The following is a 23893-nucleotide window of genomic DNA, read 5'->3' as shown; positions in this document are numbered from 1 at the left end:
TTAATTATTTATAATTTTTCTTAATCAAAGTTAATTGTGACCAAATAGATAACAACCTTTGATTATTATTAACTTTTATCGACAATCAATATTGATCAATTGACTTATTGATTGTCGACTTTACTTTCAATTGAACAATTGAAGTGTGCTACTGATTATCAATTTTTGATTGTTACTGTTTAAGACACAAAGACAATCAAAAAAAATTTGAAACAATCAAGTTCACAATCAAAAGTAATCAATGTAAAAAAAACACTCCAAAATTAATGAACCTTTAATTGCTGTTAAATAACAACAAAAACAATCAATCAAATCAAAGGGAAGAGTAGATCGCAACAATTAACAATAGTGAAAACAATTAAGACGATTTTGTAATCAAATTAACCCTTGATTAACTTTGCAGTTATTACAAGTTAAATAACCTTTATGATTTAAGGGTCAGTATCAATGACCAGTAATCATTGATTGTTACATAACAATCAATGATTAGAGAATCAATTTAACATTTCAAATTGACAATTAACACAAATCACGATAATTTAATTGTTTAATTTCATGTCGAAAGTTTTTCGTCGCATTATTATTAGATGATGGAGAAACTTTTTCGACAATTTTAATTGTTATTTACAATTTTCCTTTCAAAATGATGATCAAAATTAATTGTTTGAATTGTTCTCACAGGTAAATGATTATAATTAACTATTTGATGTTTTTTTTTTGAATAATTTGATTTGGTTGATTGATTTTTTTTCATGTTTACTCCTTTTCATTTATGACAATCTTAATTGTTATCTTGGAAATGTAATTGTTGTGTTTGATTGTAAATAATAGTTGATTAGCTAACCAAATAATGTTAATTTAAAAGGAAAAGTTTCTAATTATTGATAAGTAAAAGTTAATTATATTAAGTGATTAGTCTAATAACCTTTTTGTTTATTATTTTCAGATTAACTTGAGTCTATCACAATTAGTTAATTCACAAAACAATCGTTTGAAATGATCAATTTTAACATGAACATTTATCGATATGAGTGAAAACAATGAGGGAAAAGGGGCTAATTGAGCTGACCAGTGGGTTTGTGGTCAATGATTACATGGGGTTATCGATCATTTTGATTGTACAGGTCGAGTAATTTAGTGATTATCGACAATCAAATCAGATTAGTTACTGAGTAATTTTCAGTAAAGTTCAGTGTTTCAATTGGCTTCATTTACTCAAAATTTACCTTAACTTTCAATGTTTGTGTCTTATTGTTTTCATCTGAATATCTTTACCTTCATCTCTCATTTTTGGTATTGTTTTTTTCTAATTAGAACAATTAATTAGCTTGTCAACCTCTTTTTTGTGAATCATCACTGGTAAATTAATATTAGTTTCGTCCTCAATCTTGATCGATTTTTTTGAGAAAAAAATTGATCGATCAATTTTGTGAGAAAATCGATTACAGAGAGAAAAGAAAGGGAAAAAGTAAGTTAGATAATTTCTCTTTCACATTTGGTGGCGCGAAATTTTTTCTATTCAAAAATCAATGGAACCTTTAGAAAAATTTGATCGAAGATCAATCGATCTTTTCAGTTTTTAATCGATTTTTCGATCGATCAGAGATTCGATGATCGTCTATCACTACTAGTGACATCTATTGATGAAGAGCTCTGACTGTAATTCTAATCTGATTGGTTGAGTGATTGACTGAGTGAGCCAGTGATCGAATTTTGTTTCCAACCAGCTGAGTGAGTGAGCCGATCTCAAAATATTCACTTTCAGCGAGTCAGCAAAATCTTCACTCACTTCGACGTCTACTTTTAATTCATATTATTGTTTATTAATATTATCCATTCTAACTGTTTAATGGATTAATGGATAAATTACAATTAGGAGAATATTTTAGAGATACTTTGGTTGATTGGTTTATGGGGTAAGTAATTAATTTCTCTTCTTCTTTCTTTGTAATTCATTATTTTCTTTTCTCTCTTTCTCTTTTTATTCCTTTTCCATTGCAACTTCCATTGTTTTCATTTTCTTTTCACCTTTTTTTTTTTATTTCTTCTCTCTTATCCGGTGACCATAATTATTCATGATGGAAATTTTTCTTCAACCAAACAGTAAAGGTCGACGCAAAGAAAAAGATGCCACCTGTTCACCACCATCTCAAGAATCTAAACGATACCTCCAACATGAGCTTCTTGAATGTTGTACACCGGAGTACAGATTAAGAGACATTATCCAACTACCTGATGGTATTAATTACAATGAATGGTTGGCCTCACACTGTACGTAACCAGACAAAAGATAGAAACAAACCTAAACCAGTGTCCTTTAAAAATAATTACCATCAATGATGTTCCATTCCATTTTGTTGTTGTTGTTGTTGTTTCTTTTTGCCTTCAGAAGAAAAAGAAATATTGTCATCATCATCTCTCTTTTCCCCTTATCATCAATACCAGAAAAAGGAAAAGAAGAAGCCAGTTTGGCATGCTCTTTTTCTCCATTGTCCTGAATTGATCAGAACCAACTATGACTATTTCCACTTTCTCTCTGTCTCTGTCTCTCTCCTCTCTCCTTTCTGTCGATTATTTTGATGGAAGTAAATACACCATAAGTTAATTGTAATCATGGTCATTCCTCTAAATCAATTGTTCATGTCAATACCTGATGATGATGATGAAGCTTCTTCTTTCCCTCTAACGTTGGCAAAAAGAAAACAAAGAAAAAAAAAGGAAACTAACTGGATTTTTTGTTTTCATCTTCTCGCATAACAAGATCAACTCTCATCTTATACATTGATTTATTTTTTCTCTCCTTTTTCAACCAATCACCTTGATAATCCAGGTTTAGCATTCTTTGATCATATAAATCTCATTTATGGAACCATTTCAGAGTTTTGTAATACTTCAGGATGTCCTGATATGATAGGACCTAATAATAGGTAAGAAACCATTGATTTGTATTATCAATTGAAGAGCACAATTGATCTTAAATTATTGACGTTCTAAAGGAAACCATGTTTTGTCATCTTTGTCCTCGTTCTTCATTTACTCTCAACATTCTTGATTGTAACCAACCCCTTCCACTTTTAATTTTACTTCTATTGATACGCCTTTGTTTTACCTTTTTTTTTCCTTCTAACTAATTCTAATTATCTCTTTTCCTCTTTTTTTCTCTCTCTCTCTCACTATGTATCTCTTTTTAGGTTGTACTTATGGGTTGATGAGAAAGGTAAACGTTGTAAATTACCTGCTCCACAATATATTGACTATGTTATGACATACACACAACGGACGGTTAATGACGAATCAATATTTCCAACTAAATTCGGTAAAATTTGCCTTTTCTCTTTATTTTCCAATACCTTTTATCGATATCATAACCATTTAGTTCAATAATCTTTCATCATTATTGTCTCTTATTTGACATAACTGTTGCGAAGCCTATTGAACATTATAAGATAATTAATTAGAAGAAGTAAAAAAAAGGAGAAAAAGAGATGAGAAATGATAGAACATGTATATCATTAATAAGTAATAGCTTGTTAGTATTTTGAATTAGAAATGTAAAAGGTGAGTTGAAGAGGAAAGGAAAGGAGAGAGAGAGAGAGAAAGAGAGAAAGAGATAAATATATACATTCAATAGCTTCGAGTCTTCACTTGGAAAAAATAAGCGACAATAGAAAGAGACTGTGTGTAGAAATACTTCATGGTTAGAGAAATGAATGAGTGAGTGAGAGAGAAACTAGAAAGACAGAGAAGATGAAGAAAACCTGGTTTCCTGGCAAACTCGATTAATACATAAACATGAATGAAAAATGGCTAATGATTCAGCTCAAGTGATGATAATTTTTGATAATTATGAACAGAAGACATTCATTGAAGACAAGATCGTTCTTTAAAAGCACTAAGAGGGAGAGAGAGAGAGTGAGACAAAATAGAAGGTCACTAGGAAATTTGGACTGGATTTTCTGGATTAAGTAGCATTTCATGAGAGCTCATAATCCTTGACTTGATGTATCATGTGTTTAAATATCTATTGTATTTATTTTCACCAGGTAAGCAGAGGAGAAGGAGAATAGATGGAGATAATTATGATCAACTCATTTAGAAAATATTTTATTCCATTGTTTCAATTTGTTTCCTTTTGTATTAGAAAATCCCAGAGGATGAGAAGAAGGACAAGAAGATAATTGGAGATTTTTTTTCATCTTTTGTTGAAAATCAATGAAAGAATAACAAGAAATGTCCACTTTTCTAGTTAATCAGAATTAATTAACCATTTTTCTAGTTAATGCAAAGTCATGGATGAAAAATCATGGGAAATTCACGATCTCCATGATGAAAATGAAGGAAAAATTGGCAAAAAGATGATCACAGGGATTTCATTTCTTATCCATGATAATAGGTTTTTGTTTGTTTACAAATAATGAAAGAAATTAATCCCAATCTCTTGGAATAGTTATTTCCACTATTATAAGAGCGATTACTTCGTCCATGCTTATCAATATTTAGAATAATCAGAATTCTCTCTCTCTCTCTTCTATGTTTACAGATTACAATTTATTCGAGGAAACAAATAATCTATAAAGTTCCGGTTGATATGATTATCTTCTCTTTCTATTTTCCCTTTCTCATTGATCAGTTTGGGTCAATTTTCTGTTGAATCTCATTTTTTTTCTTCTGTTGTTGATATACTAATGTAACCCTATTTCAGGCTATTTCATTGGTACATTTCCGCTTTATTTAGGCCATTTAGTGTTCGCAAAAGTGAATGAATTGAACTGGGCTTCATATTGTGTTCTAATCCGTTTAAAGTTCCATTGATTAGCTTTTTCTATCCTTTTTTTATATGCCCCTTTTTTCATCTCTATTCATCTCTTTTTTTCCATTTTGATAAATTCTTATATTCAATATCTTCTCAATTGTTTCCTATTTTTTGATCAATACTCAATCACTAACGTTCATCTTTTTTTTTCTCTTCTTTCAATTCTATAGATAAAGAATTCCCGAGTTCCTTTGAGTCAATTGTTAAGAAGATTATGTTACTTCTTTTTCGCGTATTGGCTCATATTTACCATTCACATTTCAAAGAGATTGAACTTTTGAATCTCCATCCGCAGACAAATTGCATATTCTCTCATTTTATGCTTTTTAATGATCAATTTACGATGATCGATGAGAAAGAAACTGAAGTTCTTGCTGACCTGGCGGTTTCATTGAAGCTCTTCCCACCAAAGCCTGATGATGATGACCACACTAAGCCTGATGACCCAAACCAAAATCCAACGACCTCCATGTCACCCAGTCTTAAACCGACAAATTCAACCTCAACCTCTACAACAACAACAACAACAACAACAACAACAACAACAACGACGACGTCGACGACAACATCATCAACATCAACAACAACATCTACAACGTCAACGTCAACCCAACAAACAACAACAATTGTAAATGATGATGTTAATTGTAGCAGTAGAATGATGCCTTCAACACCCATTGAATCTGATACTATGGGTGAAGATTCAAATTTAATTGATGATCAACAGTCAAATGATGAAAATCTTTCCACTAATCAGTGTCGGAGTATTAGTCCTTTTATAAATAATAGCAATAGCTTTATTGAGAATATGGCTGTTGATGATGATCCACCTGAAAACTGTCCCATGGATGCAAAATTCTTAATCACCATTTAATTGCCTCAACAAGAAGATAAAAAAGAAATCAACAATTTAAGTTAATCAGTATATAAATATAAATATATATATATATGTGAAGAGATAAAGAAAATCAATGTTATAAGAAAACAAAAAGGTGTATAAGATTGAGAAAACAAGACAACAAGAAAAAAAGATGATACAAAAATTCGAAGTCAATATAATGTAAATAATTTCTATGTTTAAATCTAATTGTTAATTTTAGAAGAAAAAAAAAGTTATCATCATCTTCCTTCATCATATCTCTCGCATCAATTTATCTTCTTCAACACCAAAACTTTCAATTGTTTGTGTTTAAAATGAATGTTGATCAACAATCAGCTGAAAATCAACAACAATTTTGATGATTTAAGATCATTAATGTTTTTCCTTTTGTTTTTCTAGTAAATTATTTCAATATAATCACAAAGAATCACAATTAAGACCAAAATTATCAATTATAATTTTGTTGATTGTTGATTTGAAATCAATCAACTTGCGATCAACTTGATTTACTCGGTTAATTATTTTCTCGGGAGAAATGAAAACAAATTCATTTATTAACATCCATCTCATCATCATCATCGCCAATCCATCAAATCTGATCATCAAATCAACAATTAAAACTTTTTTTCTAATGTTAACAATTAGGTTAATTATACTTTTTATATATTAAACAAGTATGAGTATTATTTTAAATTGAAAGTGAACTTAATTGTTATTTAGCTGAATGAGATGAGAAAAAGAGCTTAATTAATTGATTATAATTCTAATTAACAATTGATAACCAAAGATAAACAATTAATTGTTGTAATATTTCATCTCAATGATTAAAAATTCTGATTTAAATTGTAAATTAAGATCTGGAATATGATTGGTTACGATTATTATGATTAATAAATTGTTTTTTTTGATAACTTTAATTAATAAAGGATAATACGAAAAAAGTAAATTGCAACACGTTAATGTTAATTAAGTACAACAATCAATCAAGTTAATTGTTGGTTAATTGCAAGTTTATAATGAATTGAGAATCAAAATGAAGGTTCAAGACGGTTGACCAATTGATGGACAAACAAATGGACAAACTGGTTAATCAATTGCACCGAAAGTGACATTTAAAATGATCTTGATTGAGAATCAGCTGTTTAAATCATCATAATTACTCTTGATTGTCACAATTAATGGGAAGGAATTAATTTCTGATGAAGATGAGGAGAAAAACAAAGTTCGAAACTAAGTTTTTTTTTCCTGGTTTACCTTTAAAACGGATGATAAAAGATGAAGATGAAAGTAACTGTAAAAAAAAAGGATGCGGAGGTAAAGATGGCGCATGAATTTTTCCAATAGCAAATGATAAAAAAAGGATGAAGATGATGATGATAAAAACCGATGCGTGATTCATTTTATCATCATCTTACTTTCCAATTGCCAGTTACTTTGCCTTTCATCATCTTCATCCTCATCCTCTTCATCTTTAAACCTCAACAGAAAAAAAAGTCTTATATTTATTTGATTCCCTGTTAAAAAAGACCCGAAATCTTATCATCCTCATCCTCATCTTCATCATCCTCCATCATCCTCATCATCTTCAGTTCCCGGATTTCAATTTTTCTCTCGATTGCTCAGTCATTTTATTTTTTCTTCTGTTTTTTGTGTAAAAATTGTCAACATTTGAAAAGGAGAAAAAGAACATTTTCTCTCTTTCGAATATCATCATTTCGACTAATTCACCCCCTTTACTCTCTCTCACAAATATACATACTCACTAATACACACATATACTCTCTCTCTTTCTTTCTTTCTTTCTAATTATCTTCATCATCTTCTTAATCTTTGAAAGAGAAGAAAAAAAAATATTCTTTTCTTTTTCTTGTTATTTATGATTTTTTCCAATTTTCTTATTATGTGTTAACCCGTTTCAAGAAAATCGTCTTTTCATTTTAATTACCAACAATTAACTTTCTCCATACATGATTGTTATATTATCTATTTATTATAAATTGTTAATTACTAGTGCTTTCCCTGTTTCTATCAGGCCAACAATTAACGTTAATCAATTGATTATATAATCGAAACGCTCAACGTTGTGTCAATACTTTCAGTCTTTCAGTAAACAACATTGTCTTTCAAATCTAATCATCTAATCATCATCTTAATTAAAATCTTTTGTCTTTCTGCCTCGTGGACCACAAATACCTTTTCTTTGATTAATCAATCAATCAATTAATCAAATTCATTATCAATTACTGTTTATTTCAAGTGAAATCAATTCAGTCAAAGTCTTTTGCTAATTAATTTGTGTCTCATTGTGTTGGGTTAACATCAATCATATCATCTAACAGCCTTTTAATTGTTGTCTAATTTTACAATTAATATCTAATTATATATATTATAATTGTTAATTGTGGTTATGGTTTGGTAATCAATTGTTTGAACAAAAACGGCCAAGATTAGATTCATCTTCCTATTATCATCCTCATCATCATATCATCATCTTCAATTGGTATTATCAAAAAAATCTTCCAGGTATCGGTTAATCAGTTAATTGTTAGAACAACAATTTCATCATTTAAAAGATTGGAAACAAAAATTAATCGGAAATAAGAGATTCAGTTTGGTCCGTTGATCTGATTAATTGAATTTAATTGGAATCAAAATGGCCGATAAGGTTGAAATGAATAGCTTTTCGGGAGCTGGTGGTGGCGGTGGTGGTAACAATTCGGGTTCGGGTAATCGTCCGGTTCGGGCCAATGGTGGGGCTCAAAATAGCAATTTGGTGCCTACGGAGGTGAAGTTATTGAGTGATGAAGCAAATGAACGTGGTCAGTGGAGTGGTCAACTGGATTTCTTAATGTCTTGTATTGGTTATGCGATTGGTCTTGGTAATGTTTGGAGATTTCCTTACCTTTGTTATAAGAATGGAGGAGGTGAGTAATCACAATTTAATCACAATTAACTGAATACCAAATTTAATCACAATCTCTCAATTTAATTTGATTCCTATTGTGAATTGATTAGCAAGAAAAGGATTATCTAATTATCTTGACAAACCTTTGCAACGTGTTAACCTTTGCAAATTTTATATGTGTGACAATTTAATTCATTAATTAAATTGTTCAATTTTTCTCTCATTAATTAATTAGTTGATATGATTATCAGAATATGCGCAAAATTTTGACACAACTGTTTGTTTTTAATTAATAAATTACCATAAAGAAAATTATAATTATCAAAGTTTAACATCACAATTAACCAGGTAATAAATAGTTAACAATGTAACAAATTAATTAATTGCTCTCTCATCTTAATTAGTTATTGAAAACTTGATTGGTTTCTTAATTATTTTCAACTTATTAATTGTTTAAGTTTATTTTAAAGTAAAAATTTAATCCAACAATTGATTCAGTAATTAATACATTAGTTGATTACCAGAAATACGATTGATAACAATTTAATCCAATTCCAATTAACTTGGTAACAGAATATAATTTATACATATTTAAACAATTAGAATCAATATTTTTTCTTAACAATTAAGTTTTATATTCTTTTACTCTTCCCTCTCTCTTTCTCTCATGATTAATGATTAATTGATTGTAACAATTTAACTAAATTGTTACAGCACAAACTAAATCCATTAAACTGTCAACTTATCAAATGTGAGGGAAAAAAATTCACTTGATTGTTAAATCATCTCATACTCAATGGTAATGTTAATAATATGATCAAATAACAATGTCAATAAATTAATTGAATAATAGTTAGACTACATAAAAATACATTATTAGTAATTGTAACAATCAAATTAATCATAATCATATGTTAATCATAAGAAAATGATATAAAAAAAAGGTTATCAACTTACATATGAAAATAACAGTAATCATGTTAACCTAAATTAACCTTGATGTTATTTTTGTATCTATTACAATCAAGAACCGTTATTATTATTTGTGTGTACAATGATTAATGAGAGAATTAATTTACTTCTAGTAATTAATGATTAACTTTTAATTCGTCTTTTAATTGTTGTTCAGGAGCATTTTTAGTTCCATATTGCGTTTGCCTGTTTTTCGCTGGAATCCCAGCATTTTTTTTGGAAATTTCTTTGGGACAATTTCTTGGAATCGGAGGAATCGGAGTCTGGCGAATTTGTCCAATATTTAAAGGTAATTGTAGCTAATTAAATTCGTTGATTGTTCCAACGATATTCGATTAAGGTCAAAAATGGTCCACTAAATCTCAATATCAATATAAATTCGATCGGTAGTAAAAACTTTCGCCCGATTGAGATAATACTAAGTTTCGTCTTCGTTGCAACGTTTGTTTCTTTGGGTCGACTAATTAATTGTTTTCAATCTGTTAATTTTTCGCAATTAAGGTGTTGGTTATGCTGCTGCTGTAATGGCCTTTTGGTTGAATACATTTTACATCGTTGTGTTGGCCTGGGCTTTATATTATGCTTGGTCTTCCCTCGGGCTGGATGTACCTTGGCGCGATTGTAACAACTCTTGGAATACCAAAAATTGTATCACCGATTCTGATTTAAAGCAAAAATGGTCCAATTGTCGGGTTGATCCGATAACATTTACCGAAGATTGTCGACTATTAAATAGTACATACTATCGAAGTCCAGTTAAGGAATACTGGGAACGTCAGGTACTTCAGGTCACAACGGGTTTACATGATCTGGGTGAGATTCGTTGGCCGTTAGCGGTCACATTGGCGGTCTCATGGATTGGGTGTTATTTTTGCATTTGGAAAGGAGTTAAATGGACTGGAAAGGTAAACATTGATTCAGTTAATCATTAAATATTTTACACAATTTCATAACAACAATCAAAACTTAATTATCTTTATTATTATTATCAAAATCTTTGCCTTTCTCTCCGGTGAAAAATAAATCACCACTAAATTGTTAATATATTTGTAGTAATATCGAAACCCAAAGTTAATCAATATTTCCGAATCAAGTTTATTATCATTATTTGAAAGATGATGAGAATTTGTTCTGATCAATTGTTATCTAGTTAACTAATTATCGTAATAATAATCATCCTGGATCTCATTAGATTTCACCATCATGGTGTTTAATTGAATTGATTGACAGAAATTTCTATCAATCAATTGTGTTTAATTTAGTTCTTCCTTTCTAATCATCATCACGGTTTCGGTGATTTCTGGTTCATTAAAGTCAATCGGAAATTTCCGATATAATCAAATTAAATGATAGAATTAAATTTTTTCCATCCCATAGGTTGACAGAATCTCAATCTATCTTTTCCTCAATTAAACAAAACTCCAACAATTAAGTTAATCACCATCAAGTCGATAATCTTTACATCATTCAAACTATTATAAGAGAATCGAGAAAGAAATTGAAAATTAACTGATTGTCGAGCGAATAAAACTTTCTAATAATTACATTTAGATGATTTGATCAATAAATTGATTGTAAATCGTTAGTTTAAACCAATCAAGTCAAAGTTTCAAGATTAAATTGCTAAAAATTAAAGTGAAAAAAATTAATATTCAACTTTTGAAAATATTTCCAAATCAATCAATCAACTAATCAATATAAACACAATCACTATTATGAATTGTTACCTATGTAAATTACAATATACTGAAAATTAATTTCCAAGTTAAACTTTAATCAATCTACTAGGAAAGTTAATCATTAACCAAAGAGAGAGGAAAAAAACTAAACAATTAAGTTTCATCCCGAGTTGCGTTCAAATTGTAATCAATACTTTTTTATGTAATATACATGTTACAGTTTCGATGCCAAGTTTCATTAAATACAAAAGGAGTTTAAACTTTAAACAGTTTCTCATGATTAACATCCACCCACCCATTCACCATCATCATCATCATCACCTCCTCTTCATCTTCATCTTCTTCCTCATCATCATTATCATCTTCCTTTTTCTGGACTTTTGTATTTCGATATAAAATAATAATGGAAAAGGATAAAAAGTCAACCCCCTCTCTCTCACTCTCTCTCTCTCTCTCTCTCTCTCTCTCTCTCTCTCAACATTTACACATAATTGTGTCTCAATTTGTAAGCTGAGAGCTTTTCTTTCAGCGAAGCATCATCTTTGCTCTCTCTTTTTGCATCCTCATCCTCATCTTTTATCATCTTTCTCTCTCTCTCTTCCTCTCATTCGCTCCTTCGTACGATCAATAAATCGTAGACACTCAGTTAACTAGCCTACAACTACTACTCTGGTATAATAATATCACTCTCATATTATTTACCAGGAGAAGTAGAAAAATATTTTATCATCACAAACTTAGAAGAAGAAAAAAAGTTCTGATGATCAGCTGAAGATCAACAATAATCTCAATCCTAAATCTATTGCCACAAAAACAAACTAATCTTCATATAATAATAACAATACCAAGTCACAATCAAAATGATATAACCAAATAATAACAATGAAAATGGTGATATTTTGATGATCATAGATGATGATGATGACGATTAAATTGTAAAGTGATGAGAGGATCACAAGTGATTTTAAATCTATTGATAATGATGATTGTTACAGGGACACAATTGAATGTTGTGGTTAGTAAATTGTTGTACCAATTGATTTGATTTTCAAATTTTCGCCCTCAATTTCAATCAGTGTTTTCTGTTAACTATTAATATTTCAAAAGTAAACAATTTCACTTTGCTCCAATACTCATGATAAGATACATCATCTTACAGTTTCATATATATTATTTATCATCATGGATACATAATAATAATATGAATGTATCTGTATGTTGGATGGGGAAGAGATTTGGATGAAGATGATGATGAAAAAAATCGATTCACAAATGGAAATGAAAACCTTTGGATATTATTATATTCATAGAAAGCTTGACTGGATCAGAATGGGATGAGGATGGAGATGATGGAGATGCGGATGAAAATATATTATTAATACACAAGCACTGATTGAGATTGTTCATCTAGAAATGATTCAATTTCATTCTCGGTTGAACAATTTGATCAGAATCACCTTCTTATTATCATTATCATTGAGGGAAACTTTTCACTTACAATGAATCATGAACAACAATAACAAACGTAACAATTACAATTATTTACGTTAATTGTTGTAAATTCATTTCCATTTAGGGTACGATTGTTTTAAGGAATAAAAAAGTTTTCTTCCTTTGAAAATCATCTTAATTGTTATTCTTGTATATGTTGGGTTGGTTAATTAATTGTTACATCGATTTGTTAATTGTTGGTTTGCCTTTTAAATTAAATTCCAATTGAGTAAAGAAAAAAATTTTATTTCTGTTGATTAACTTTTCCTATTTGGTTGTTGTTGTTGATGCAAATCTAATTTGATTTTATCAACAATCAACCAATTGCAACAATACAAATGATTTAAGGATAAGTGTTTGGTTAAACTGTTGATTAGTTGATTAACTTTACTCAAGATTAAATCAAGAATGAAAAAAGTTTCATCTTAAATCAAATTGTTCAGCAGTTTGATTAACATTAATCACCTTTGATTTAGCAAATGATTAAGTTTTTCTCGTTCTGTTGGTTGATTCAATTGGTTTAACAATCAATGATTATGTTGATTTAAACAAAGATGCTGATGATTGTCAAAACAGAATTGTGATCATTACAATTGAATACAATTCACTTGATCGTTGTAACAACAACAATTTACAATTTACATTATTAATCAATTCAATCCACTGATTGTTTAATCATAAATTATCACAAGAAACAAATGGTAACATCGTTAACCTAAATTGTCTGAATTTAAATTAGCTAATATTTCACATCCATTGGAATAATCAACAAACCATTGTAAATATTAACATTTTTCATTCTATTTGATTAACACAATCAAATAATCAGTTTAAATTGTTAGAGATGATTAAACTAATAGATTAAGAATCCATAAAAAAAATATTAATCCAAAAGTATTATTAGATGATCAATTCACACGAAAAGTGAGTCTCAATTCAAAATAATAACTCGAACAATTATTAAATTAGTTTTTGAAATATTAAAATTTGAAGTTGATTGAAAATTATGATGTTATCAAAATTTTGGACATTATTCAGAAAATCACAAAATAATAGAAAAAATTTTTAATCACTTCTGTTGGTGATCTAAAATGACCTTAATTTTTAATCGAATTAATCATTCTCATGATAAAATCAATATTTTACTATAATTGTTATTTTGAAAATTAACTATTGTGGAAAAATTAATTTGAAATTTCTCTTTTTGTGAAAAATCAGAAATTTATGATCAAGAAAATTTTCATTATTGATGGAATTTTGGTTCCATGATGAATTTCTGATTAACAAAAAGATGAAATTTCAAATTTAATCAACAATTATGATTAATTAATTTTCAAAATTTTCAATTATATAAAATATTGTTATCATATGATAAATTCAATTTAAGTCATAGATCAATTAACGATCAATCATTGTCGATTTTGAATAATGTTCAATCGATCAACATCATAATTTTCAATCAATAAACTGAATTTTAATATTCAAAAAATCAATAATTGTTCGATTTTAATACATGTTGAATGAGACTCATCGTGCAAAATGATCATATAACTTGAGTCTCTGTGGTTAGATTAACATTTGGATTAACGAAGCCAATTTGAATGGTGGATTAAAAAACTTTGCTGATTAGCAATAAGGCAGATAATCCTGTTATGTGATTAGTTAATTGTGATAATTAAGAATGATTAGATCAATAAATCATCTTGGGTTTTTGATTCAATCGTTTCTCTTCATTGTAATTCAATAAGTATCATCATCGTATCGATGATATAACGTCAAGTCAGAATTGAGAAAAAATCAGGTAACATGAAGACAATAGATGATGATGATGATGCTTGAAGGTAGAAGATGATAAACTATGAGATGAGAATGATGATAAAAGATGATGGAAGAGGGAATGGAAAGGAAGATTAAGAATCAAGGTGAATAGAGGAGGAAAAAAGTTCAGAGATGTTGAGAAATTGGTGAAAATGTTCATGGTAAAGTGAGATAATCCAATCGAGTTAATAGTTTAAAGTATCTTCCATAAATAAATCATCATCTTCATCAAATTGTCAGAAAGATGATACTCAGAATCATCATGAAAAAACATCATGTTTGTGATGAAATTTTGTCATATTTTTTTTTCGTTCCGTGAATATTAAATCATTGATCGTTAATGTAGTGATTAAGTTGCTAAATGATTGATATGATTAATCAAAATCGTGTTTCACCAACATGATAGCAAAAATTAATCATCGAAATGATTAAACTGAGTAATCAAATCCATCGGTATCTCGATAACGAGTTGACCTTTTTTCAAGGTTAATTCAGATCATAGTCTCATTGGTATATGAAGAGACTTGACCTCTGTCCCTGGAGATCTTGTGGTCAAATTTGTTACCTTTCTTGTACACTTTTTTTTGTATTACAGGAACAGTAATTAGCTGATTGTTAAGTAGCAATTAACTGATCAATAGAAATGCTGACAAATCAATTTGCATAATTGTTACTATTAGAATCAATCCTCATGAGGTAAACTAAAACTGTAATCATAATTGTTAATGTCTAATATGTTTAACAATTAATATTCTGATAGTTAGTTAATTGTATTGGTAAATCATTTGATTAAACTGATTATTTCAATATATAATAACTTTTGTGTCTGTTTAATGTTTGATTTGATTGTTTGGTTGAATAAATTGATTTATTAATGGACTTAAAGCTTTTGTAAATGATAAGGATGCGGATGATGAGGATGATGATGAGGATGATGATGAGGATGACAAAAGGATGATTTGACCTACATTCTATTCAGGTTACAAATAAATCAACCAGGAAACAAATTCAAGTCCAAACGTGAAGTGAAAAAAAAAATTGACCCAAACATCAAATTGAATATCAAACTTATCATCATCATTCAGTCTCATCCATCATCATGACAATATATCAGAATTATAATAACATCAATAAACAATACTAATAAGAATTGTAATCAATTTAATTGAATCAAGTGGATAAAATGATCAGAATCAGAGTGAGGAATCAATTTCCAAGATCCTTATTCATCATTCATCATATAAATATAATGATAAGTTATTATAAGAGAAAAGTTTCAAAAGTTTCAAAAGTTTCTGATTGTTGTTCAATAATATTGATAAAATTGCCGTTCAATTTGAAACAATTAACTAATTGCTCTGTTTGTTTTTCACAGGTTGTCTACTTTACTGCTTTATTTCCCTATGTACTTTTGATTATTTTATTGATTCGAGGTGTAACCTTACCTGGAGCCGGAGATGGGATCTTATATTATCTGAGACCCAAAATTGATAGGATAACAGAATCTGATGTGAGTATTATCATGATTCATGAAAATATTGTGATTTAATATTAAGATGTTGATGGCGGGAAGAGGGAGAATCAACTCAACTAAATTAAGGTTGTCGTCAACAGAAGTCAAGTTATCATATTATCATCATCATCTTCATCTTCATCTTCATCTCCATCATCTTCTCAGTAGATGAAGACAGGGAGAGAGAATTTAATGTTTACTATTCTGAATTTTTTTCTCCTTCCTCTTATTCATGTAACATGAACAAACCATCAACTCTGTCAATCAAATTGTCTTTTTTTTTCATCTCTCATTTTTAATGTTGTTACCTTGACTCTTTCATTTGATTGTCATTCATGAGTAACCATTTAGATTCATGATAGATATTCACAAGGAACAATCAACAATTCCAATTATTCATGATAAATTTTCAATTTCAATATAATATCTAATCAGAGGATTAACTTTTCCTCTTGTTTATCATTGCATTTAATTACTAATTAAGGTTTGGATTGATGCAGCGACCCAAATATTTTTCTCATATGGTCTTGGATTGGGAGCTCTAATTGCTTTAGGAAGTTACAATAAATACAATAACAATGTTCAAAGGTAAATTTTAATTTCTACCTGAGTGATTAACTTAATCAACAGAATCACAAATGAAACATTTTCGTGTTAACCATTTAGACTAATCATCAGCGTCAAGTTATCATGTGAATATTACATGAATTAAGAGCTATTTACATATTGAATGATTAAAACGAAATTTATAATCTCTTGGGTTTTCATTGATTGTAATTTCTAAATTGTTTACTAATTGTTGGAATTTTGTTTATTCATCTATAGGGATGCACTGATTATATCATTTATCAATAGTGGAACCTCAATATTTGCTGGATTCGTGATATTCAGTATCATTGGGTTCATGGCTCATGAACAGAATCGACCCATTGATGAGGTGGCAACTTCAGGTAAACATAAACATTATCAATTCTGATTCATTTTATTATCACTCTAATATCATCATCACCATTTACAATCATGATACTTACAAAGGTGAGAAAAGGGTAACCTTTTTTATTGGTAGAAAAGTTCAATATTTAGTTTTAGACTTACGAATAAGGGTTAAAGTGTCCACTGAAATAATACCTTATACCCTGATAATACCTTGAGAATTATATTTTTTAATAATGATGATGAAGATGAGAAGATGAAGAAGATGATGATGATAATAATAATGGTTTATCCCAAAAGTCAATTGATATAAGAGGAAGACCTTTAATATACTAGTTACCTTATCAAAAAAAAAGAGCATCAAAGAAACGGTTCACTTATTCACTTCCATCATCATTATCATCATCATCATGATACTAAGGATGGTGATGATCATCATTTTCATCATCTTCATCTTCCTTGTAGTATAAAAAAAAAAGTATCATTGTAAGTTACATTGGGAGAACGATCAAAATCATCCATTGTTTCAACTTAAGCTTTGCAACTTTATCATTATAAATGTGCTATTGATCGTTACAGCTTTTTTTTTGCCTCCATCTTCATGATGATCAGCATCCTCATCCTTTTTTTATCGATCACAACATCAAAAGTCTTCACTTAATATTACATTAAATCTTTACCATGTTATCCTTGTTGAGAATTCAGAGATTCCTGTCGAGCTTTGAATTCCTCCAATCAAATGATACCTTTTTTCAGGTCAATTTTTTCCTTCTCTTCATCATGATATTAATATTTTCTGTCTAAAAAACGTTCCTGAAATTTGAGAGAGAGAGAAAGGTCATGATAATGATGATAAGATATTTATTGTTAGTTTTAATTCAGTTAACAAGTAAATTTTATCATCGATAAACAATAGGCAAATATTAGATTCTGTCAAAAACCATCGACTTTGAATATTATCGTATAAACTTTCATGGTGAAAATATGATTGAAATAAAATGATAAAGTTTTCCCTTTAACTATTATCATGATGTTAAAAAGTTAAACAACCAATTAAAGTTAATTACTTTACTCAGCTTGAGGAGGATTTGGCTTGAATTCAAACGAATCTCTTACCGATTTAATGTTTTCTCTTGTTCCAAATTATTCCAATTGATTGTTCTAATTGTTGTTCTTTGTTCGCCTTTGATTCTGTTTCATTTTTCCAGGTTCGGGACTCGCATTTTTGGCCTACCCTTCAGCGACTCTTCATCTTCCAATATCACCTTTATGGTCGGTTCTCTTCTTTGTTATGATTCTTATGTTAGGTTTAGACAGTCAAGTAAGTACAAGTTGAATATTAATTCACTTTGATTCCAAACAATTTAAATTGTGTGTTATTTATGTGAGTTTATCGTCCAAACTGATTGAAAAGTTTACCACATTGAAACTAAAATCAATCAAATGTAAAATTTATATAACTTGACAGTTATATCATAAGAAAATGGACTTTAAATTGTCTGGATGCAAGTAAAATTTATCAATACCTGAGAAATGATAATATTTGACAAGAATTTCAAAATTTTCCCTCAATAATATAAGAAAGTCGGAGACAAACATTGTGACCTGAGTTGAAGTATCTTGACAAGAGATAATGTCAAATTTATCAACAACAACAGTCAAAATAAAGTTTAAAGGAAAGGAAAAAAAATCAATAGTGTCAATCGTTTGAATGCTGGATATTAAATCTAATTGAATTTGTATATAATATCTTTGAATATTACCAAAAAGATGAATAATTTTGATTGTTTGAAAAATCAAAAAGTCCAAGACTTTATATCTGTTCTAATTGTTGATTTTCGTCTTTAAATCCAGTTCTGTACCATGGAAGGTTTTGTCACTGCCGTTGTAGATGAATGGCCAACTATATTGAGGAAACATAAAGAAGCCTTCATTGCATTTATCTGTCTTATCTCATATATTATTGGGTTTTTCTTTGTCGTCCAGGTAAGTTAATTGTTACAACAATTAGAGTCCAAATATCAGAGAAATAAACCATTTTTCCCATATGATTAACCTTTACCATCCAATTGAATTGTAACCATAAATTGATGCACACTGATTATCGTAATTAGTTGATTGCTTTGATAACTGAAAAAAGAAACAAAAATAATAAGGTTAGTGTATGTACAGAATGTTATATATTATTACAGGGAAGGAATGATAAAAATCGCTAAAGGTTATATTATATTATTTGGAATAGAATTTTTTTTCAATTCTTTTCTCTGTAAATATGATAATATGAAAGATTTACATTTAAATTCATCTTCTTTTATCATCTTTTACCTTTCTTTTTTCCTTTTTTAATGCCACTGTATTCAGATTTGATTTCCAAAGGTTTTTCTAGGTGTATGTATGTATATCATGGAGAAGAAGATGGAAATATTCAGAGAATTTATTTTCTTTCCTGAAATAGCAAAAGATGAAGAGAGAGAGAAAGAAAAAAATTGTATTAGAAACAAAGTTGAGCTAAATGGTTAGTTACCCTTGGAATTATGTTAACCATGAATAATGTTTCATGATATGTTTTTCCCCTGAGAGCTCAAAGTTTAACTGAAAATGATATAAACCTTGAAATATTAAGAATACTAAAACATTTTACCTGTACTAAGGTGAACTTACCTCAATTCTTATCATCATCATTTTCTTGTCATCATAAAAATTTTTTAATCATCATTATCATTACCTTTAAATTGTTATTTTTCTTACATAAGCTTTTTTTTGTTTTCTGCTTCAATCAATATTGTTTCTCTCTCTTTTACCGTTACTTTTTGTTTTTCGTTCTACCTGTAAATTGTTAAACTTAATCATTCAATGGTTCATTTGATATATTATTTGAATAGAAAAAAAGAGAGAGAGAGAGAAGTGAATATTCAATTCAGCGTAAGAAAAGAAAAGGCTTGAAATGTATAATTCAAATTACTGCTTACAAAGCATAACAATAATCTAAGGAAAATGTTTCCATTATTTGGTTAACACTTTTTTCTGCTTGTATTTGGCTGATAAAGCAAATTGTTCATTTCTTTTTTTTCCCATGTAAGTGTTGTTACAATTACTTTGCTCATTGACAAATTAAATAATCATGAAATCAAGTTGAATTTATGATTAGAGAAGAAGAAAAAGTACCAATCAATTGAAAATGGAAAAGATTACATAATTAACCTTGTAGTAGAGGAAAGTAATCGTCAGGCTATAATGTGAAGAAGAGAAAGAAGAAAAAAAATTAAGAATTAGTATCTATTAATTTATGGAATTAATTCTGTTGAGATGAATATTCATTAACATCTTATTAATCATATTAAAATGAGAACATTTTAGTTATACCATATTAAAAACCATGAAAGTTTTCTCATGGTAAAATAAACCACAAGCAGTATCAATATTCCCAAGATTAACTACGATTAACTTGTAATATGTTTTAGGTTTTAGAAATCAGGTTATAATCTCAACACACATACACACACAATTGGAAACCTTATTAGTTTAACTAATTATTAATTTCTACTTACAGGGTGGCGTATATTGGTTTGAACTTTTTAATTACTATGCAGCCAGTGGGTTCGCACTGTTATTCCTTGTTTTTTGTGAAGTTGTTTCAATAGCTTGGAGTTACGGTGAGTAGAAAATACTAATCCAATTGATTGACTTTTCCTCTTTCCCTTTGTTTCAATTTTCATGTTTCTCCTTCCAACAAAAATATTTAATTAATCATTGGAATTATCGGTTAATCTTAAACACAATTAACGAATTTAGGGTAACAACTTATTCACACACATTAAGTAACAATAATTTCTATTAATTAGAAAACCAAAAGAAAAAAAAGAAACACAATTAATAATAAATTTCCATGTTAATCTTCACCGAGAGGAAAAAGAAAAAAATTAATCAACATTTTCTATAGAAAAGAAATCATATGTTTTTCTTATGTAGATTTAACAACCACCCCTTTCGAATAAAAATTTTCGATTCTTTTTTTTAATTGTTGTTCCATTTTGATTAATGTTTTTTTTGTTTTATTTTGTTGGCATTTTTTTTATTTGATTTGATTTTTGTTTTGTTCTTTTTTTTCTGTAGGGGTGAATCGATATTACGACAATTTAAGAGATATGATGGGCTATGAGCCTAGTATATGGTGGAAAATATCTTGGACAATAACTACTCCAATCATTTGTGTTGGAATCTTCATTTATAGCCTTATGAAATACAAACCATTAACATATATGGACTATGTTTACCCTTGGTGGGGTCAACTGATTGGTTGGCTTCTTGCTTTATCATCCATGTTGTGTGTTCCTGGTTATGCTATCTACATTTACTGGGTAACACCAGGAACAACTGAAGAGGTAAATATTTTCTATTACAACTAATTTTACCATCTCTTTTCTGTGCTTTCTTTTTTATACCTCTCAGAAAATACATATACTTGTAATGGATTACACATTTATATATAACTGTGTGTGTGTATGTGTGTTGTGTGTGTAGACAGAGAGGAAGAAAGAGAGGAAGTAGGAGAAGAGAGAAAGAAAAAAAAATAAGACCAGAGAAAAAGATCAGGATCAAAAGAAAAGCAAAAGACGAAGAGAAGAAAGAACAGAAAAAATAAATATATATAAGAGAAGAAGAAAATGTATAAGATGATAATAGAGAAGAAGAAGAAAAAGAGAGGGAGGAGAAGGAGAAACGTAGATGTTAAAGAAGTTGTAGAAAAAAAAAGTATAACAGCGAAAAGAAAAAGACAGAGGAAAAGAAAAGAGAATGTTAGTAGTGTAATAGAAATGAAAGAGGAGAAAAGATGAGGATGGAGAGGAGGAGAAAGAGTGAGGAGGGAAGAGGTGGAGATGAGGAAAATGAGGAAGGTAATGAAAGAAGTAACTTTGGGGTTTTCGTTGATTTTGGTCATGAAAAGCAACTGATCGTTGGCATAATATTGAGAGCATAAGCAATCCCAGCCTCAAGCTAAAGCTGAATAACCTTAACAATTTGTTCTCCTCTTCATCTTCATCTTCATCTTTGTCTTCATCATCCTTTTCTCTTTTTACTATTGATTCTAATGGAGATGATGATGCGCAGCATCTTTTCATCTTCAGGGAAGGTTTTTACTCTGGGAAGGATACGAGGAATGAGGTTGAATATCGATCTCGAGCTATTAACTATTTCTCTTCTTCTTTCTCTCTCTCTTCTTTTTCTAGTTTGTGTTTTATTCACTTTCTTTCTTTTTAATCCTTCGTCATCTTTTTCTCTTTCTTTTTTTTTCTACAGAAAATCAAGAAGCTCTTCAGACCTGATATACCTGAAATAACGGAGGAAATAAGACGTCGAGTGCTAAGAGAAAAAGGAGTAACAACAATGACTTCAGTCTAAAGAGATAAATTAAAGAATTAGGAATCCGGTTTTCTTTTTGTTTTTATTTCCATCATAAGGAATCATCATCATCATCGTCATTCTCATCATCAACAAATAACAACACCATCGATATAATCATCATTCTTTGCCTTTTTTTCTTCTTCTTCTCACAATTGAAAAGCAACAGCAGAATCAGCAAAAGAAAAGAAAAGAGCAAAAGAATAAAGAAATTCTCGTTGTTATTACTTCCATCTACTTCCAAGTTCACCACTATTATTACCATTATTATTATGGTTATTGCTTATATTAAATTACTTCAACTATTATAATATAATCAAGAGTCTTGCCAACAATCAACAACCAACAACAGAATCTCAAGCAAGTCCCAGTTTCTTTCTAGTTATGGACAAAACTAAAGCAATAATATTAATAACAATCAATCCATTTAATTTTGGATGATAGTGTTTTCTGGAAATGCAGTTGACAATTAATTGTTCCAAATTGATTAAGTGATCAAAGAAAATAATTCCCGTTTAACCAAAGACATAAGAACATTTATTAATTACGATGAAATGTTTGCTAAATTTACTTGTAGACTATTAATTAACCGTCTTAAACTCTTGTCTCTCTCAAATTTACTTATGGAAGAGTAAAAAAGTACAAGAACAATTTGTAGTTATCATTAACTAATCAACTAATCATCAACTATCCTGATCAAAGGTCTTTCAACAACATAAAACAAACACACACAATATCAACAATAACATTGCCGTTATCATCTTCATCATCTTCATCATCTTCATCAATCTCATCACCTTCATCTTCATCAACAAGAACAATCAAAACATCATCAACTTCATCAATTAAAGTTCAACATCAATCATCAACTAAAAAAAACTAATCAAGTCTTTCATAATAGTTAATTTCGATGATCATCTACATTTAATCTACTAATACCACTAAACTACTAATTCAGCTAATACTACCTACAACCATAAATACTAATTAATGCAACAATTCACTGTGACGATTAACAATAATAATTTGGTATCAAAAGCACAAGGGAAATTAAATTTAAATCAACTCGAAACAATGGCCACAGTCTTTCAAATTGGAAACAATTTAACGCAAACGCAAACAAATCAACTCGCGAAGCAAATCACTGGATCACAATTTAAAAATGGATCAAATTAACTTAGCCCCCCAAGCGAAATGCCATTGATGCCAATTACCGAATGTCTTTCAAAATGTTCTTAATTAAATAATTTATTGCGAATCATTTTTCTTTTGTTTGATCAATCAAACAATCGCATAACCAAATCAGATGAACAACAACAACAATTGGATTACAATTAACGATTGATTTTGCAGAACCAGTGTTTTAATAGTGAACAAAAAGAAATGATTATTGGTTAATCATTAATCTTTTTTCTCTCTTGGATTGAGTTTAAATTCATCTTATTAATTAACTAATCACATTATGTATTCATTGTAATTACTTAATTGC

The 23893-nt window shown here is 29.1% G+C and overlaps 2 protein-coding genes and 1 long non-coding RNA gene across 7 annotated transcripts; 2 read left to right on the top strand and 1 right to left on the bottom strand.

Moving 5' to 3' along the window:
• Window positions 1-1742: 1742 nt before the first annotated feature.
• Window positions 1743-6198, top strand: LOC128395775 (MOB kinase activator 2-like). Its single transcript, XM_053356258.1, has 5 exons — window positions 1743-1916; window positions 2105-2271; window positions 2831-2927; window positions 3192-3316; window positions 4984-6198. Exons 1-5 carry the CDS (start codon window positions 1858-1860, stop codon window positions 5685-5687), a joined length of 1152 nt encoding a protein of 383 aa, XP_053212233.1. The 5' UTR covers window positions 1743-1857; the 3' UTR covers window positions 5688-6198.
• A 919-nt stretch (window positions 6199-7117) lies between these two features.
• On the top strand, window positions 7118-23665 carry LOC128395773 (sodium- and chloride-dependent GABA transporter 1-like). The gene is made up of 11 exons (XM_053356255.1): window positions 7118-8617; window positions 9728-9859; window positions 10072-10475; window positions 15934-16068; window positions 16556-16659; window positions 16897-17021; window positions 18213-18325; window positions 18859-18990; window positions 20555-20657; window positions 21118-21386; window positions 22303-23665. Exons 1-11 carry the CDS (start codon window positions 8347-8349, stop codon window positions 22402-22404), a joined length of 1890 nt encoding a protein of 629 aa, XP_053212230.1. The 5' UTR covers window positions 7118-8346; the 3' UTR covers window positions 22405-23665.
• LOC128395777 (uncharacterized) lies at window positions 10331-21140 on the bottom strand. Of its 5 annotated transcripts, none has more exons than XR_008326715.1 (7): window positions 20553-21140; window positions 19666-20233; window positions 19330-19450; window positions 18531-19134; window positions 18121-18433; window positions 17685-17817; window positions 10352-10467 (listed from the first exon to the last, which is right to left on the bottom strand). It is a non-coding gene; the product is annotated as an uncharacterized LOC128395777 (long non-coding RNA). The 5 variants fall into 5 exon arrangements; XR_008326716.1 differs by having other exon boundaries at window positions 18768-19134; window positions 20553-21096; XR_008326713.1 differs by having other exon boundaries at window positions 18121-19134.
• Window positions 23666-23893: the final 228 nt, after the last annotated feature.

The sequence above is a fragment of the Panonychus citri genome, unplaced genomic scaffold (assembly GCF_014898815.1).
Source record: "Panonychus citri isolate SS breed McGregor unplaced genomic scaffold, ASM1489881v1 Contig00141, whole genome shotgun sequence".
Classification (NCBI taxonomy): domain Eukaryota; kingdom Metazoa; phylum Arthropoda; class Arachnida; order Trombidiformes; family Tetranychidae; genus Panonychus; species Panonychus citri.
Note: the sequence above shows the minus strand (reverse complement) of the source record. Positions and strands in the feature narration are given on the sequence as shown.